The sequence below is a fragment of the Globicephala melas genome, chromosome 20 (genome assembly GCF_963455315.2).
Source record: "Globicephala melas chromosome 20, mGloMel1.2, whole genome shotgun sequence".
NCBI lineage: Eukaryota > Metazoa > Chordata > Mammalia > Artiodactyla > Delphinidae > Globicephala > Globicephala melas.
Window position 1 is genome coordinate 13397062 of NC_083333.1, and position 19510 is coordinate 13416571.

The 19510-nt window shown below is 46.8% G+C and overlaps 1 protein-coding gene across 4 annotated transcripts in view; it reads left to right on the top strand.

The window, feature by feature from the left end:
- USP43 (ubiquitin specific peptidase 43) overlaps positions 1–19510 on the top strand; it is a 62412-nt gene that overhangs the window by 26128 nt on the left and 16774 nt on the right. For 3 of the 4 annotated variants that reach the window (XM_030861418.3, XM_060290874.2, XM_060290875.2), the window contains exons 4-13: positions 1714–1806; positions 3738–3873; positions 5950–6085; positions 7378–7513; positions 9642–9753; positions 13782–13885; positions 15001–15078; positions 15873–15999; positions 16104–16455; positions 18602–18760. In XM_030861418.3, coding sequence (XP_030717278.2) covers positions 1714–1806; positions 3738–3873; positions 5950–6085; positions 7378–7513; positions 9642–9753; positions 13782–13885; positions 15001–15078; positions 15873–15999; positions 16104–16455; positions 18602–18760 — 1433 coding nt within the window. The remainder of the gene's footprint in view (positions 1–1713; positions 1807–3737; positions 3874–5949; positions 6086–7377; positions 7514–9641; positions 9754–13781; positions 13886–15000; positions 15079–15872; positions 16000–16103; positions 16456–18601; positions 18761–19510) is intronic. The other variant, XM_030861419.3, reaches the window with a different exon arrangement.

The window sequence follows — 19510 nt, forward strand, 5'->3', positions numbered from 1 at the left end:
TTCACCAGAGAGTGATTGAACATTAAATACTCCGGTCTGTACTCGGTTCTGTTTTCTAAAATCATGGTTGGCATTCTATGAACTTGTATCCAGGAAAGCCTACTTGCTATGAGCAGAGCACTTAGGATTGCCTGGGACAACACCCTGAAAACCTCAGGGGTTCTTGCTGGGCCCTGGCTTTTTCTATTTTGTCTGCTCAACGGAAAACCAATCCAGCAGGACTGGTGCTTTCTGTCGAGATTCAGGAAACCTGATTCTGATCCCAGCTCCGGTTTTCTTGCTGGCTTACCCTAGGGCTGTCCAGTGCTGAGAGCAGGACCTGTGGCGGAGTATGCTTCCCTATTCCCAAGGAAATTCATGTAGATTTTAGGAGAAGGAATGTAGCATCCAGAAACCCCTTATATCTTGGAAGAATATGGAGCATTATATGATGAAGGAAATAAAATAAGAGCACCCGGGTGGAATATAAAACTCGCCTTTCCCTCTCAGAGATGCATGCTAAATACGGGAGTGTTAAATTTCAAAGAGCTTAAAGAATATAAATAAACTATGTGGATCTACTTGTACTCACGACATGATGATGGGCATGGGCTCTGGAACCTGAGCCAGCTCTGCCACTTAAGAGCTGTGTGTCCTTGGGCAAGTGACTTAACCTCTCTGTGTTGCCGTTTTTTCTTCTGTAAAATGGGGATCATCCTGGTTCTTATGGCTAGCACACGGGTTAATCCATGCACAATGCCCAGTTTTTAGTAAATTCTTTCACCGTTAGCTGTTACTACTAGCTGCTATTTTCTGAACTTTGTTTCCTTTAGCCGTCCAATGAGGCAGGTGGATTGCATCAGTGGTTCTCCGCCTGGTTGAACACTAGAGTCACCTGGGGAGCTTTTAACATTCTGATGACTGTGCCTCTCTCTCCCTGCTTCCCTTGAAACAGAATCTCAAGGCGTGGGGCCTGGACCTCTGCATTTGAAAAAAGCATCCTATGTGATTCTGGGGCCCAGTGAGACTGAGACCTTTGAGCTTGAAAGCTGTCACAGTATCTTTCTATTTGGAGGGGTTACAGCCTCCCTTCCCATACTCAGTGCACTCCTACATGTGACTATATCCTTTTTAAGAAATTGAGATGAGTCACATAACATAAAATTAACCCTTTTAAGTGTGCAATTCAGCAGAATGTACACCCACCATGGTGTGCAACCACCAGTTTTTTCTGGTTCCTAACCATTTTCGTCACCCCCAGAAGAAAACCTGGTACCCATGAAGCAGTCACTCCCCAGGCCTCCTCTTCTCAGCACCTGGCAACCGCCAATCTGCTTTCCGTCCCTATGGCTTTTCCCACTCTGGATTTTTCACATAATTGGAATCAAAAATGTGTGGCTTCGGTGCCCGGCTTCTTTTCCTCACACGATGTTTTCGAGGTTCATTCGTGTAACAAGTGTCAGGACCTCGTGGCTGAATAATAATCATCGTGTCTGTAACATTTTGTTTACCCGTTTACCCATTGACGGACACTTGAGTTGTATCCACCCTTTGACTATTGTGAAGAATGCTGCCATGAACCTCTGTGTACAAGGGTTTGAATACCTGTTTTCAGCTCTTTGTGGTACAGATCTCGGAGTGGAATCGCAGTGGTGGCTCTCTAATTAACTTTTTGAGGAACCGCCAAACCGTTCAGTGTGATTAAACTTTCATGTGTATCCTCTACCCTCACAGATCTTCCTTGACCTGTCCCCACTGCCTGAAACAGAGCAACACCTTCGATCCTTTCCTGTGTGTGTCACTGCCTATCCCCTTGCGACAGACGAGGTACGTGAGCATCATGCCCGTGAACTTGACTTCCATCCTTGGGAATCTTTTGGGCTTGCAGCTGCATTTTCTCCTTTGCTTCCCAGCCAAGCTTTGCAGCTTGGGGACATTCAAGGATTGAATGGGATAATGAACGTGAAAGGTTACAGAGTCCCTTCTTTAGCCGAAGAAGGAATTATAAACATGCTTTTGTTTATCAGCCCCGTTGCCAGGCTTACGTCTTTAGCCCATTCAGAAGCCGGCACCAGCCAGTTGGTACCACTCAATCAGACAGGGGCGAACTGCAGAAAATCTGTCACCCTCTGCTTTGCCCTGCTTTATTTCCAAATCCTTTTTCCTCTTAGTGAAGGTGTAGGAAAAGGTTTATTTAAGGAGCAAAGAAAAAGGAAAAGGGTTGTTGGGAGATATGAGGAAAAAAAAGAAAAGAGGAGGCAGGGTTAGGTAGGAGGTGTAGTCACTGCAAAAGTAAGAAGCATATAGTGCAAGCATCCCAGAAGTCCAGGGCTTGGCAGTGACTGTTAAGGCGATGGCCCGTGTCAGTCTCATGGAATTTTAGCGAACTATATGGGGCGCCTTCACTGTCATGGAAGCTGGCATTTCTTCCCTGGGTTCCTCACCTTTGTAAAAACCATTTCTCTTGCCCTCTGTCTGTTGGCATCCTCCATCTTTAGGATGCAGTGAAGACATGACGGCTTTGTAAAGCCTTTCCTGGCAACTTAATCCCCCTTTCTGCTCTGAATTCCTGTGCTGCTGACTGTCTATGCCACAAATATAACACTGGCTTATCCTATCATCAGATGATGGCTACTGATAGATATGAGCTGTGATACCTGGCCTGAGGCAGCATAGCACAGTGGTTAGGACCACTGACTCTGGGGCCAGACTGCCTGGGTTCAAGTCCCAGTTCGGCTAACTAGTTGTATGAATTAGATAATTACTGCAGTATAGAGCAGGGGAAACAGGAGCTGGAGGGGTGAGCCCTGGTATGCTGCTGGGGGTAGTAGGAAGTAGAACCAGAGAGAGTCCAGAGAGGTTGGGGGGCAGAAGGGCTGTATCCAATCACCAAGGGAGAACTTCAGGAGAGTCTCATCAACAGGGTTGAGTTGTCCTGGAAGAAGCTTGACTGCTCTACTTCTCAGACTTTGAGTTTCTTTTTGCTTAAGCTTATCTATTTAACAAACAGAACCTGGAGACTATATAGATCTGTACAGATGGTCCCTGACTTATGATGGTTTGGTATACAATATTTTGACTTTACAATGGTACGAAAGTGATGAGCATTCAGTAGAGACGGTGCTTCACATTTTGAATTTTGATCTTTTCCCAGATGAGCGGTATGAGGTGTGGTCCTCTCTTGTGAGGCTGGGCAGGGGAGCACCACAGCTCCCAGTCCAGCCTGGTGATCACGAGGGTAAACAACCGATACACTTAAAATCACTGTTTTTCACTTTCCATATAGTATTCAATAAATTACATGAGCGATTCAACGCCTTATTAGCACGGAAGCTTTGCGTTAGATGATCTGGCCCAACTGTAGCCTAATGTAAGTGTTCTGAGCACGTTCAAGGTAGGCGGGGCTAAGCTGTGCTGTTCCGTAGTTTAGTTTTATTAAATGTATTTTCGATTTAAGATGTTTTCAATTTACAATGAATGGGTTTGTCGGGATGTAATCCCATCATAAGTTGAGGAAGGTCTGTATTGTGATTCTTAATCAAATATCTTTTATTTTTAACTTGCTGGAAAAGTACACTCAGCGGAGACCCTTGGAGATTTGGCTCTCCACTGCCACCTGGTGGCAGCATACTTAAAGGGCAATGACCCGACCAGGAAGCAGAGATTTTGCCTAAGTGCTGAACTTGATCCATTATCAGTGATGGTGGCAACAATCCATGTCAGTCCTTTAAGGATGTGGCCTCTTTCCTATTTTCCAGATTCTTGAGCGTCACCTTGGTCTTCCCCTCTAAGAGCCAGCGGTCCCTGCGGGTTGGCCTGGCCGTGCCAATCCTCAGCACGGTGGCAGCCCTGAGGAAGATGGTTGCAGAGGAAGGTGGCATCCCTGTGGATGAGGTGTGATGGGACCTGGTGATGGGATTGATGGATGCTAACTGGGCCGGCTGTCTAGGGTGTTTAGGTTAATTTCTGGCTCGCGGTGATTCCTGAGTGACTCCTGAGTTTCTGTTTGATTAATAGTCCCTGGTGTCTGTGCTGACGGGGCCTTGACCTCTCCCTGCATTTTCACAAAATAACCAGAAAAGGATACCACCTTTATCTTACAATCAATCATCATCATTTCAACAATAGCTGACTCTTAGTAGGGCTTACTAAGTGCTGAGTACCATTCTATGAACTTTATAGCTAATTTACTCCTCACCACCATCCTGTGAGGTAGATATTACAATTATCCTCATTTTAGCAGCAAGCACCGAGAAGGTGAGTGACTTACCCAAGGTCACACAGCTGGTAAGTGGCTGGGCCAGGATTTGAAATCAAACGCAGATGGTTTGATTTCACAACCACTATTCTATACTTTCACTCCCGGGAATATAAGCCAGGAGACTGAAGGGACAATAAATGAAATATAAGGAACTACTGAAGGAACTTGTGGTGTATATATGAGAGAGGCAATTTGGAAGAGAGTGGGATGGACGTGCTCCAATTTTTTTTTTTTTTTTAGCATCTTGGTAAAGAGTTTGGATTCACTTGACTTTGGAGGGCAGACTCCTAACAGGGACCCCCATGAAAGGACAGGGTAGAAGTGATGGTGGTGAAAAGCAATGCGGTATGATGAGAAGGGCCCGCAGTGGGGTTCTAATTGTGATTCAGTCCCTTCTCGTTTTCTGACCTTGGACAAAGTAATTGGTCCTCTGTTTCTTTAACTGTAAAATGGAAATTTTACACTTCCCTGGTGACCTTGTGGGATTGTTTTCTAATTAAAGAGTATTTTTAACCATTTTGTTAAGGAATAACATAGGTACAAGAAAGTGTCCATGTCTTAGGGTTATAACTTGAATTTTTGCATGCATGTACATACATGTAACCACCATGATTATTGAGGCTTTCCATCACCCCAGTGGACTCCTTCCTGCCCCCACCCAGTCAATCCCTCTGACCTCTCTCACCATTTTAATGAGGATCTCAACTGGGGAAAAAAAATGTGTGTATCTTGCTTTGTAAACCCAAAGTGCTATATGGGAATCTATAGTGAGGGAGAGAGTAGGACAGTGGGTGAGAGAGTCTTGGGGGAAAAAATAGCAGTAATAAAAGATCAAAAGGGGAGAAGTCTAAGAGAGGTAGAGTTTGAAACTTTAAGAGAGTAAAAGGACTGTCAGGAATTTAAAAGCCATGATGGGGACTTCCCTGGTGGCGCAGTGGTTAAGAATCTGCCTGCCAATGCAGGGGACATGGGTTTGAGCCCTGGTCCAGGAAGATCCCACATGCCACGGAGCAGCTAAGCCCGGGTGCCACAACTACTGAGCCTGTGCTTCAAAACCCCCGAGCCACAACTGCTGAGCCTGTGTGCCACAACTACTGAAGCCCGTGTGCCTAGAGCCCATGCTCTGCAATAAGAGAATCCACCACAATGAGAAGCCCGCGCACCACAACAAAGAGTAGCCCCCGCTCGCCGCAACTAGAGAAAGCCCACGCACAGCAATGAAGACCCAACACAGCCAAAAATAAATTTAAAAAAAAGAAGAAGACTTATAGGGGACTTCCCTGGTGGCACAGTGGTTAAGAATCCGCCTGCCAGTGCAGGGGACACGGGTTCGATCCCTGGTCCGGGAAGATCCCACATGCCGCAGAGCAACTAAGCCTGTGCACCACAACTACTGAGCGTGCGCTCTAGAGCCTGCGAGCCACAACTACTGAGCCCACGTGCCACAACTACTGAAGCCCGTGCACCTAGAGCCCGTGCTCCGCAACAAGAGAAGCCACCGCCATGAGAAGCCCGCGCACCGCAACGAAGAGCAGCCCCCGCTTGCCACAACTAGAGAAAGCCCGCGCGCAGCAACGAAGACCCAACGTAGCCAAAAATAAATAAATAAATATTTAAAAAAAAGACTTATAAATAAATAAATAAAGGCATGATGTGTTTGTTAAGTTCCCTTTGAGAAACTAGAGGGAAAGTGATCCTCCTCATTCCAGGTGATCTTGGTTGAACTTCATCCCACTGGACTCCAGCGGTCTTTCTTTGATGAAGAGGACTTGAATACTATTGCAGAGGGAGATAATGTGTATGCCTTCCAAGCCCCTCCGTCACCTGGCCAGGAGATGCTCTCAGGTACAAGAGTGCTTTGCATAATGTTATTTGGATATTATGAGTCATAGGTTTGAGAGGATACTCATTGGGTGCTAAGGCAAAAGACACTTCATTTTAGTACTTGGAAATATCAGGCTTATCTTCTCCGATATTTGTTGTACAGATGGTTGATTATAAAAGTTAATCAACTAAGACAGGGGTTCCTGAAACCTTAGTATCAGAGTCACCTGGAGGTCTTGTTTAAACAGATTTCTGAGCCCTGCCCACGGTGTTTTTGACTCCGTAGGCCAGGGGTGGGGCCTGAGAAATTACACGTCTAGCAAGTTCCCAGGTGATGCTGACGCTGCTGGTCCTGGGACCACGTTCTGAGAACCACTGTTCAGAATAGGTGCTGGGGTAATCTTTGTCTTCAGGACTCTTATGGTTCAAGGTCAGTGCTTGAAGTAAAACTGTTACAAACTGGAGCATAGATGGCCAAAGAGATGATTAAATGACTTTTTGTTAACAGTCCCGCTTCCCTATGTTAACTTTTCCTAAACTTTGGATAGGCAAAGATGGTCAGTTTCTGACAGCCTTTCGTTGTAGGTCAGTATCCATTTCGGTCCAATTAGCCAGTCAGTAAGGCTCATATTTAGGGGACCTTGTGCCACGGTTACACACACACCCCAGATGAATCCTATGCCCTGGACCATATCCTCGGCCAGCCTAGGTGGCAGGCAGCCTGTGGGAACCAAGTGTCTGCCGTGGCTCTGAGTCATCAGAGAGACTCTGGGCCTGGAACAGGACATCGACAGGCCCTGATTATGTGAGAACTCAGTGAAATAGCCCTCATTTCAAATTCAATCACAGGACACATCTGTGCCTTAAAAGGAAAATTTCAGAGCTGATTGGAAATTGAGGATGGTCCAGTTCCTCTACTTCCTCAACAATAAAGATTCTTACCTTCTCTCTGTACCCCTTACGTTGGCGTTCTAAGAGAGCGGATACTCTACAGCTCTCTGATCAAAGCATACAAGCAACGAAAATCATTTTGGTGTATTTTTCAGATTGGCTTTGAAAAGTATTAATTAAAATCCCTGCCTATACTTTAAAATTGGCTGACCACAACAGCAAATTCACTACCATGTATATCATCTTATGCCAGGTGCCTGATGGAACAAGTGCCATGAACCTTAATAGCACTTCCCCTGAAGCCCTCCAGTGTCTCCCAAGGGTGGTTAATGGATGGTCAAAGAGACGAGGGGCTAGAAGCCAGGGTTCTGACCCAGCGCAGCAGCTCCTTTAAGAACACAAATGTAATTCTCGCCCTTCAGCTCGTCCATCTGGTCTACCCATCTCCCCACGCTTGGCAGTCTGCGAGGGTCAGCGATTATCCCTGCCCGTCCACAGTGAGACCACGGTGCTAATCCTCTTCTGTAATTTGGTGGGCTCAGGCCAGCAGGCCAGCAGGTATGTTTAACTTCATCCTTCTTTTACATGATGTCTGGGTTGTGTCAACATGTACTTGGAATTTGCGCTAGAATAATTCTAATTTGAAAAAAAATATATCCATTCTCAAAGTTGATCAACAAGGAGCGGGGAGTAAGGTACTTCCTGATGGAGAGGATCAGAAATAACGGCCTTCAGCAGATGGCTAACATTGTCCTTAACAATTGAGCATCGGAGGTTTCCCTATTGGTTTTAGGAACAATGATTTTTGCTCTCACCATGTGCTGCAAGGCCTAGGCAGTGCAGTAAGACAAAGGAAAAAGAAACTGGCTATTGGACAGAGGAGGTAAAATGACCACTATTTGCAAATTATATTATTTTCTATCCAGAAAACCAAGAACTTGAAAATAATTAGAACTAATGAAAGAGTTCAGGAAAGTGACTGGTTGCATAACAGATATACAAAACCAGATAGCTTTCTTACAGAATGCAAATAAAATGTGTAAAAGACATTACTCCAATGAAAAAATTTTAGATGGATAAAATGTTTGTAAAATTTACCTGGAAGAACAAATTCGTAAGAGTAGCCAGAAAATATTGGGGACAGGAGAAAGAAGGAAGAGGGATTTTTCTAGTAAAACAGAATAAAGTTTTAATTATTAAAATATTGTGATATAGGCGGAAGAGTATACACTTAAATCAATGACACGGAACAGGTCAAGCGTACTTCAGTATTTGTTAGATGATAAAAATGGTGTATTTCATATTAGTAAGGAGTGAATGAATTATTTACTACTAAGCCTGGGCTGACTGATACTTCGCTTTCTTTTTATTTTAAATAATCAATTTTTTTACTCCCGCCATAAATTCTCATGTATATATTGATTGGAGAGGTAATTACAGAAAAGGAAACCATAAAATAACTTGAAGGTAATATAGGGGAATATTTATATCTTTGAGTTGGGGGCTATTTGAACACCTAAGGCAGGAGGCTATCAAGGAAAAGTCTAATGTTTTCAATACATTTAAAATGCTAAGCTAAGAGCACGTTTGAAAGGCAAAGCACAAACGAAGAAAAGTATTTACATCATGTGACAGCTGAAGGATGCATATCCGTCATATAAAACCTAGCTCTCAGATTAGGGACAGAAATAGTATTCTTTTAGTAAAATGAGCCACAGAGATGAACGTTAATTCACAGAAGAAATACAGGCATAGGTTAAAATATTCAGCTTCGTTAGCAGTAGAAGAAATTCTGATGGCAATAGCAAGGTGCTATACTTAACCTTCCAGACTATTAAAAAACTTTAAAAAATTGATAATACTCATTCTGGGCAAGTGTCAAGAGAATGGGGCACATGCTTCACGGGTAAATTGGTGTGGCTCTTCTAGAGGGCAGGTTGGAAATAAATAGCTTTGGTCTTATTTCCACTTCTGGAACTTTATCCCAAAGAAACAATGAGTCATGTGCACCCAAAGGCGTAGGCAAAAGAACGTGTATAGTTCCTGCCATGAGCAAGCATTGCTTAAATAAAAAATTGGAAACAACCCAAATGCCTAGTAATAGAGGATAAGGTAAATACACCCATCTGTCGATTCAACAATTGACGCCCAGTGCCCTTGCCCATCCAGTGCACCAGCTCGTACTTAACTTTCGCAAAGTTAATTCAACAGTAGCACATTCTTTCCCCACTGGATCTTCACGCAGCCTTGCAGGTGGGGCCAGAGAGCAGTCAAAGGTCAGTGATTTGTCCAGAGGTACCCAGGGCAGAGCTGGAATTGACAGCAGGCAGTCTAGGCACCACAAGCTCACTGCTGCGTGCTCATCGGATCGGGATATGGAAAACATTCCCAGTTGCGAGAATATTCCTGATACACAAAGCCATCGATGTGTCCACTGGGCTTATCTCTGCCTGGCTTTCCTCTGGGTCCTGTGCTCTTTCTCTGGGGAAGAGGGTTTCCCAGCCACCTCTTTACACTGCCACATCTCCATTCATAACGAGGGTCTCAGTTGGGCAATTTTGTATTGTGTTTTGTGCTCAACTCTTATCCAGTTGAGAGAAGCCAATGAGTAGAGCCAATCCTCTTGACTGTTGGGTATTGTTGGTTTTTCTTTTGCTGAAATAACCTCATTTCCTTGGATTTCCAGGTTTGGGCCACCTTTCCTGATTAGGGAAGACAGAGCCATCTCATGGGTCCAGCTCCATCAGTGCATTCTCAGTAAGGTCCGCTATCTCATGAAGAGCGAGGCTTCTGTACAGGTCAGTGTGTCTGTGTGTGTGTGTGTGTGTGTGTGTGTGTGTGTGTGTGTGTGTGTGTGTGTGTTGTCGGGGGGTGGGGTGTGGAGAGAGGGATGTAGGAATCTAGTGGTAGCTCAGGAGAGACAAGCATTTGCTGTCAGTGACAGTGTTCACACTGTCGTATCAAACAACTTTGATTTATATGCAAGAAAATCACCGTTTTATGGTCCGTGCTGTTTCTCTCTTTGTGGCATTACAAAATACCTTTCATGGACGGAGCTTTTGCTCGTTAAATCTTTCGAAACATCATTGGAAGAAAGAGTGGGATTTACATCATTCATCTCAGTTTCGTATATTTATGGCTTCCCATAGTTCTTCTTGGAGGGGAGCTTATTGTAATAAACTGTAACTTATACATTTGGATCAAAAATTTCAAGGGACTTGAGGTATAGCTTCTGTGGAAAATTAAAATCGATGTTTATGTCCAAATATGAAAACCTAGGTATTAAAACAGTTTTGTCCAGTTTTCGAAAAACAGGTTAAAAACTCAAGGGGAAACACCTTTTTGCCTTGCTCATTTATTTATTCTCAGACTGGTAGTTTCCAAATAAAAACAACAAATTCTAAAACCATGCCTTTCAGCCCCGATAGAATCAGAACCTGTTCTGAGGGCTGCTTGGCATAGAAGACTCTAACATGTTTAGGGACATGTCGGTAGCCTCAGAAATTTGTTTTCCCCCAGCTACTCTCTAAGTAAGAACTTTTCATTTGGGGGATGTACCAAACATTTCAGAGGGATTTCTGTATCGTTCTTCATAATTCATGTTCCTTCCTGCTTAGGGAAAACCGTACATCTGATTTGGGATTTACACGAAATACCAGTTTGTTTAAGACCTTTTCTACATTTGCACCAAATCTTTATCTCCAAAGGCTTCATGAACTGCCCAGCATATCTGCCGTGGTGCCCAAATTAGAAACTCGAACTTCTCCCTAAGTAGGTCAGAATATCTAGTAATAGCTTTAGCTTTCCCCAAACCCTGTGCTCCTGGCTGTTGAGAGTGGATGAAACGGCTTTCATGCAAACGTTGAACTCAGCTGTTCTTATTCTCCCCCTGGTCTCCCATGTGCTCTTGCCTCTGCATCTCTCCGGTCATTTCAATTTTAGAGACCGATGAAGCAGTCAGTGGGGCCTGCAAAATTCGAATACAGGCAACCTCCAACTCAGCTACGGACGCTTGTCCATAGATACATTGACACATGTGTGGCTGCCCATGGTTTTATGTAAGAATAATGTGTTCTAAGTGGTTGTGAGGCTCCCAGGCTAGCTCACCCATCTAACCCACAGGCTTTTATATTTTGGGTTTTGTTGTTGTTGTTGTTTTGGCCGCTCTGCGTGGCTTGCGGCATCTTAGTTCCCCGACCAGGGATCGAACCCTGGTCCCAGCAGTGAAAGCGCCGAGGCCTAACCACCTGACCACCAGGGAATTCCCAAGGCTTTTATATTTTGAAGAGTTTGAAAAGAATTTGAAAAGAATTGGTAGTAATTTGGAAAGAATCCTGTCAGCCTTCTCAACATTGAACCAAAGAGATTAAAAGCAGTGAACATACATTGAAGGTTCCAAAGTGAATTTCCCTAGCCAAGAATGAAGGACAGGAAAATGTCTCTTACGAAAATGACCAGTTAGCTCGATGGGATTAATTTGCAATGAATTATGAAGAAAAGAGATTGATCACTGCCTAGGAATTTTTCTGGTTCCTTTGTAAATTTTGTTCGTGGGCAGGCAGGGCGAGCTGCTTCTCTGCAGTGTAGGTGCCTTATTATGTTGCCATGCAAACAGCAAGGCTCCATTAGGGTGCCAGGAAAAAGAGCTTTCCCCCCCAGATTTAACTAACTTCTCCTTGGGAAGTACACCCTCCCATGGCCAGCCCTGAATCCAAGCCCCTGAAGTCAGCTTGCTTCCAGCCATCAGTTTTGTGTTTGTTGAAGCGGCAGGTCAGCTAGAGTGTAGGTATAGTCCAGTGAGGTGTCCACACTCCCCAAATGTCACACTTATTGCCCCTCCCCCATCAGCTACCACAGCCCAGGAGTCGGCTTAGAGCTCCCTGACTATGTTTTGGGTCACACGGTCTTTGCCCTGTTACTGTTTCTTTGAATTATAATGTTTTCCTTCTCTTCTCCTGCCTGAATTCAACCTACATTTCATCAGTGTTTTTTTTGTTTGTTTGTTTTTTGCGGTACGCGGGCCTCTCACTGTTGTGGACTCTCCCGTTGTGGAGCACAGGCTCCGGACACGCAGGCTCAGCGGCCATGGCTCACGGGCCCAGCCGCTCCGCGGCATGTGGGATCCTCCCGGACCGGGGCACGAACCCGTGTCCCCTGCATTGGCAGGCGGACTCTCAACCACTGCACCACCAGGGAAGCCCTCATCAGTGTTTTTTTTTTTTTTTTTTTTTTTTTTGCGGTACGTGGGCCTCTCACTGTTGTGGCCTCTCCCGTTGCGAAGCACAGGCTCCGGATGCTCAGGCCCAGCGGCCATGGCTCACGGGCCCAGCTGCTCCGCGGCATGTGGGATCCTCCCGGACCGGGGCACGAACCCGCGTTCCCTGCATCGGCAGGTGGACTCCCAACCACTGCGCCACCAGGGAAGCCCCATCAGTGTTTTTTAAGTAGAGATTTCTGCCACTTATCTTTGTCAGACTTTGTAAGAACATTTCATTTTTTTCTAGTCGTGGCCAAGGTCATCAGTGACAATTTTAAGAACTGTATTTCCATTGCTTGAAGAGACCATTGATTTTTTTTTTTTTTTAGATATTGTGGTAAAATGTATGTAATGTGTATTGTAACCGTTCACAAATGTACATTAATTATATTCACCATGCTGCATAACCATCACCACTATACTCCCCAGATTTTTCACCATACCCACAAAAATTATACCCATTAAATAACAACTCCCCATTGCCCCAACCCCTAGCCCGTGAGAACCTCCATTCTACTTTCTGTCTCTATGAATTTGGCTACTCTAGGGACCTCATATAAACAGAATCATAGGGCTTCCCTGGTGGCGCAGTGGTTGAGAGTCCGCCTGCCGATGCAGGGGACGCGGGTTCGTGCCCTGGTCTGGGAAGATCCCACATGCCACGGAGCGGCTGGGCCCATGAGCCATGGCCGCTGAGCCTGTGCGTCCGGAGCCTGTGCTCCGCAATGGGAGAGGCCACAACAGTGAGAGGCCCGCGTACCACAAAAAAAGTAAAATAAAATAAAAAATAAAATAAAAATAAACAGAATCATACAATATTTGCCCTCCTGTGTCTGGCTTATTTCACTAAGCAGAATATTTTCAAGGTCCATCCATGTTGTATCATGCATCTGAATTTTCTTCCTTTTGAGGGTTGAGTAATATTCCATTGTGCGTATATACCACATTTTGTTTATCCATCCATCTATTGATGGATACTTGGGTTGCTTCTACCTGTTGACTATTGTGAATAAGGCTGTTTAAGGCTCACTTCAATTTCAGAAAAGTTAAAATATGAAAAAAGTGTCCATCTTAGAATAACAACATAGGTGGTATTTCTTTTACGCAGCTTATTTCGACATGTATAAATACTTATTTAGCATTTGAGACGTAAAATGCACACTAACTTGTTTTTAGATAATTGCCTCATTTTGGTAATCTGGTGACGTTAATCATCATCTTAATAAAGTAAATTAGCTGCTAATAATTAATGAACAGAATTGGTTTAATTCCCTATTAACTGTGCCAACATTTGTCCCAATTAAACCTGTGTTATTTTAAATCACTGTGTTCATTGTTTTGGAGAATTTAATGTGTTACACGGTATTAGATCACTATGTTAAAAGGTATAGGGTGTATCTTCTATAAAAACTGAAGCCTTTATATCTCTGGATTTGGAATAATTATTAAGGGCATATTCAAAATACACTATAAGTAAAAGGTTACATTTTTTGAGTAACTTCTTTGCACTTAACCGTCTGATTCACACCAACATGTGGGATGACCTGCTTCCTGTTCTTGGCCTGGCAGAACCTGGGGTCACTGTTCTCCATCCGGGTTGTGGGGCTGTCCCTGGCCTGCAGCTACTTGTCCCCAAAGGACAGCCAGCCCCTCTATCACTGGACAGTTGACAGGTAAGGGGATATTCCAGACGTGGTAAGAGAATGCATACGTTCCTACCTGACTAGACTCCTTCAAGGCTGTGTATCAATAAGACTGATGACAATCTTAGCTGCCTTTGGTCTTCAGCACCAGCGCCTGGGTTAGGTCCTTATACACATTCTGTGCTTTCAACCCTCATGTCTAGAGCGGGACTGACGGCCACTTCAGAGATAGGGAGACACTGAGGTTCCCAATGATTAGTGAATTTACGCACATTCACGCGGCTGGTTAAGGACTGTGTACTTCCGTGAGCTCAAAACCTGTTTTTGAATCATCTTGGTGACAGTTGGGGACTCATGTGACATCTCCACTTTTTTCTTGCAGTACATTCAAAACCTTCTTTTAGGTGCAGACCCTCCTGTCACTCATATATATGCTTCTTGGTTGTTGGTTTTTTTTTTTTGGCCACACCACGCGGCTTGCAGGATCTTAGTTCCCTGACCAGGGATCGAACCCATGCCCCATGCAGTGGAAGCATGGAGCCCTAACCACTGGACCGCCAGGGAAGTCCCCATATGTGTCTTGTTGATTTCACATCTTCCACTCTCTCCTTGTCCTGTCTCTTCCACGTTAAGGCCAGACAACCTCTTCTGAGATGGGCTGAGCCCAAGCAGCTGGAAAGAGCGATGGGTTGATTCACACTGAGATTTTCTGGGTATGGGAGGGTCTGGAAGGGGAAGACCTTTTAGGTCGTGGAGGTGGACTGGAAGGTGCTCCTTTCACTGTGCAGTGGAGGAAAACCTAGCAGCTCATTTGAGGCATCATCAGAACTGGGTATTTGCTGAGGACGTTCAAGCAGAACGGCCTCCTCGACACTGAGAAGATGGCTGGGGCTGCAGTGGGAGGGCTGAGTCGTGGCCTTGCAGCCACCAAATCCTCGGAGCTCACCAGCTCCCAGGGGAGCTGGGACAGAGCCTTCAGGGGTGGATTGAGGACCAAGTCTTCTGCAGACAGCACCTCCCCAGACCCCCGACCTCAGTTTCCATGCAGCTTTGGACATTTCTGTTGGGAACATCAGTCCTGGGGGTGGAGGAGAGAGTGGGAAGCAGGCTCCATGCCTTTGATGGGCTCCCTGTTCTCTCATCAGGGCTCTGCACCTCAGGAGGCCGGGAGGCCCCCCGCACATCAAACTGGCTGTGGAGTGGGACAGTGGCACCAAGGAGCAGTGAGTCCAGCAGAGCCCAGCTCTGACAGAGGAGACAGGGCCTGTCCGTGCAAACGGACCTTCCTGCGCCAGTTCCCCTGATGCGACAGTGGGGTGTATGATGCCCCCCGGATGCCGTGTGGCCCATTCCTCAGAGAAGCCCCGATGGCAATTGTCTGTATATAAACAACAGCGACAGGAGTAATAATAACGATGGCTGTGGGTGGTGTGAGTGGTGGTAACAGTCACAGTTGGAAATGGTGAGGTGACACTTACCCACTCACCCCGTGCCAGCCACTCCTCCGAGCCCTTTACATCCATGCAGTTTATTTCATGCATCAGTTCCTGTGCGGTAGGTCCAACCCGAATCCACATCATCAGATGTGGAAACTGAGGCACAGAGAGGTTAAACGGTTGCTCAGTGTCACACAGCCCGTGCCTGGCAGAGCCGGGCTTTGAACCCAGACTGTCGCCTCAAGTCCATGCTCTTAATCACTCAGCGTGGCTGCTTCTCTAACACCGAGTGCATCTGCCCGACTTCGGGAAAGGACACTGTTCAGTCCGGCGAGTGTTTATTAATCTCCTGCTAGGTGCCAGGCCCTGCACCACGACATGAAACAAAAATGAGTAAGCCAAGGGCTCGGTCCCTATCTGGGTCCGTGGGGGCACTGAGAAGTCCAGTAAAAGCGAGTGGGTGCCCTGGGAGCCCTGGGAAGGGGGCCTTTGCCTCCCGGGCGGATGCTTTGCACCCCGTTAGCTGGGAGTAGGGCCCCCTCAGGGGTGAGACCCCGCGTGGCCTCTGTCTGCTCCTGCAGCCTGTTCGGGAGCATCCAGGAGGAGCGGGTCCAGGACGCGGACAGCGTGTGGCGGCAACAGCAAGCCCACCAGCAGCAGAGCTGCTCCCTGGACGAGTGTTTCCAGTTCTACACCAAGGAGGAGCAGGTCCCGCCCTGGGAGTCCACGCCCCTTCCGGCCCGGGGCCTGTCAGTGGGTGGGTCACGACCCCGGGGGGGCGTGGCTTACGGTCCTGGTGGCTTCCCTTCCAGCTGGCCCAGGACGATGCGTGGCGGTGTCCCCACTGCCAGGCCCTGCAGCAGGGCGTGGTGAAGCTGAGCCTGTGGACCCTGCCCGACATCCTCATCATCCACCTCAAACGGTTCTGCCAAGTGGGCGAGAGGAGAAACAAGCTCTCCACGCTGGTGAAGTTCCCGCTCGCCGGCCTCGACATGGCTCCCCATGTGGCCCAGAGAAGCACGGGCCCCAAGGCCTCCCCGGGCCCCTGGCCTCCTTCCTGGAAGCAGCCGGCCTGCCTGCCCACCAGCTACCCACCAGACTTCCTGTACGACCTGTACGCGGTCTGCAACCACCACGGCAGTTTGCAAGGTGGGCATTACACAGGTGAGCCTGCCTCACGGCCCGTGGCTGCGGCCCGGGCCTCCAGGTGCCCGGGGAAGGGGCACCCCTGGGATGCCGAGCTCGCTCGGGCCCTCGGCACCAGCTGACCCCTGACCCGGCGCACACCGGGCACCTGCCGGGGGTGGGGTGGTGGCGTCTGGTCCAAGCGTCCAGCGGAGTTCCGTGAGGGGTTGGAATAGAAAGTTAGTTACAGCCCGAGTTTTTGACCGTGTCGGATACCAGAGGGTAGCTGTTGGCACCCAGAGAGTGCCATTGATCCTCGTCTGTGATTCAGCACACGGACTCCTACTTAGCAGATTCGGTATCTTTTATTTCTGTGGGGTACCTTTAATTGTTAATCCCTCGGAGGGACTTGGAGAGAATGAAGGCTGGAAGGACAGAAACAGACAGCTTGGCAGCTCGTTCAGTTGTTCATAATCGTGTCCCCTGGTCTCTTCTAGAATAATATAAAGTATTTCATTTTTGAAAAAATGCTTGAACATATTTCATTTTGGGGAAAAATGCTCTATTCCTAGTGCACTAATGAACCTGCAATTTGGAAAGCACCAGACTGTATAAAAATCCAGGATCATCACTCATTCATTCATTGAACAAATGTTTATGAAGTCCCATTCTATGCCAAACCCTGGGCTAGGTGCTGGAGTCTCAGTGATGAACAAGACTGATAGGAGACCTGCCCTCATGGGACTAATTTCAGACACAGGCAATAAAAAGATGCTTGTTCCTTTAGTACTTTCCCTACTTGGTATCATGAAAAGGTGATGGTTGATGTGTCTGAGATACAGATAAGGCCTCCCTGAGGATGTTACCTTTTTAGGTCAGGAGCTGAAGGATGAGGTGGAACTAGCTGTGTGAATAATGGGAGGAAAACATGGGCAGAGCTACCAGCCTGCGTGAAGGCCCTGAGGCGGAGTTTGCGTGTTTAAGAATTGATGAAAGCCTGTTGTGGCTGAAGGGGAAAGTGACCTAAGATGGAGCTGGGTCCGGAGGCCCTGTGGGCCACGGACAAGAGTTTGCACTTTTTTCAGAGGGTGATGGGAAGCCATTCAAAGGTTTTAGGCAGGGAAGCCATTCAAAGGTTTTAGGCAGAGGAATAAAGACATAATCTAGTTCACAAACTGAGGTCTTAGCTCGAGCAGAGAATTGGGTAGCGCAAGAGTGGAAGTGGGAATTCCAGTTAGGAGGAAGTTTCTGGGGCTCAAGTGAGAGATGGTGTTGGCTGGGACTTGGGTGATGACAGGGTATTCAAGGCATATTTTGGAAAGAGGATCAGTGAGACTGGCTTTTGGACTCAGCGTGGGGTGGAAGAGAAAAGGAGGAGCAGAGACGACCTTCTCTGTGCCCCCTTGGGCTGGTGCAGGAGCCAGGAAAGTGTGGCTTGTGGGCCACATCCAGTCTGGCACCATATTTGTACAGCCCATGAGTTAAAAGTGGTTTTTACATTCTAATAAGTGGTTTTAAAAAAACCCAACCAAAACAACAAGAATACATGGCAGAGACCGTATGTGGCCATCGGGGACCTGCACAGCCTAAAACGTTGTCTCTTTGGCCCATTACAGAAAAATGTTGGCTGACTTCCGAATTATGGTTATGGAATGGTTGTGGAATAGTTATGGAGCCATTTACTGAGGTGTGGAGGGAAAGGAGAGGACTATTTCTCGTACTTGTTTAGAAGGTGGTGAGAATCTTATTTATGAACATTTTCTTAAATGTTTGACTGCAGTTCTTAGGTAGGAAAGAAGTGTACCATAATCCCAACTGCATATTTTCCTTGCGTACTGAATCAGAGACATGCATTTTGAAGGTCCTCAAAAGAACGGGGGTGGACATTGGCCTTATTGCCTGGGACTCCCATAAGTGTTATAAATCGGGACTCCCTCTTATTGGAGATTTTGCCTGGACGGGCTCTACGACGTAAGGATTCAGCTTGTGTGGTAACAGCTCACTGGATCAGTGAGCATCTGGGTGTGTAACTGGTTATCCTTGCTGATTCTGCCACATTCACTTCTGGCTAAAAATGGTCCAGCGTTTCTATTACAAACGTCCGTTTTTCAGCCACGCCAGTGGGAAATGTCTTCCTGCTTTGGGGGGCTCCAGTAATGGGGACTTGGGGTTTGGACCTTCGCAGCCTACTGCCGGAACTCTCTGGATGGCCAGTGGTACAGTTATGACGACAGCACGGTGGAACCGCTTCTAGAAGATGAGGTCAATACGCGAGGGGCTTACATCCTGTTTTATCAGAAGAGAAACAGCATCCCTCCCTGGTCAGCCAGCAGCTCCATGAGAGGTAGGTTTTGCTGGTCCTTACAGGAGGGGGGAGGATTGGGAACGGGGAGGATGCTCTATCAGACATCGAGGCCCGGGAGAGGTCGGCAAGGATCTGAAAGAGGAAGCCTTGCTGCTACAGAGCGTGTAGAGCCCTACAGACTAGTGTCCCGTTTGCAAGGACGTGGGGGGACATACTGAAATGCAAGAACGGGAAAAGGAATAAGATTCTGTGTCTGTGGCAAGATTCTGTATCTTGGGAGCATGGGATTCCATATTTCCGCTCCCACCCATGCTGAGCCAGGCCTTAATTAAAGTTGTGCAGTAGAACCCTGCATTAGTCCTGGTAGAAAGGGAAGGGCAGGTATAAGGGATGAGGGACCTTCATAGGAAATAGTTACTTAACCGCACCCCAGAGATAAGTTTATTAGACAACCTCCAGCTTGCTTGGCAGTCTGGAGATGGAAGAGAAGGGTCAAAACGCACCTTTTTGTGCGCCACATTTCACTCTGTGAACTAGCCATCCTTACTTAGGAGCGAAAGAACATTTTTTAAAAAATGACTCAGATCTTCTGCACCCAGATGGTTGGAAAATGGCCAAGGAAAACCAGATGCCCCAGCAGGTCTAAACCCCCCGTCATGCAAAGTCTGCCTTCTTTTCCCAGAAGGTAGACGTGGCGAGAGTGAAAAACATGCCATATTTAGAAAACTGGACTTGGCGACCAGTAATTTCACGAAAAGCCTTTCAGTTCTCATCAACATTCTGTCCTTT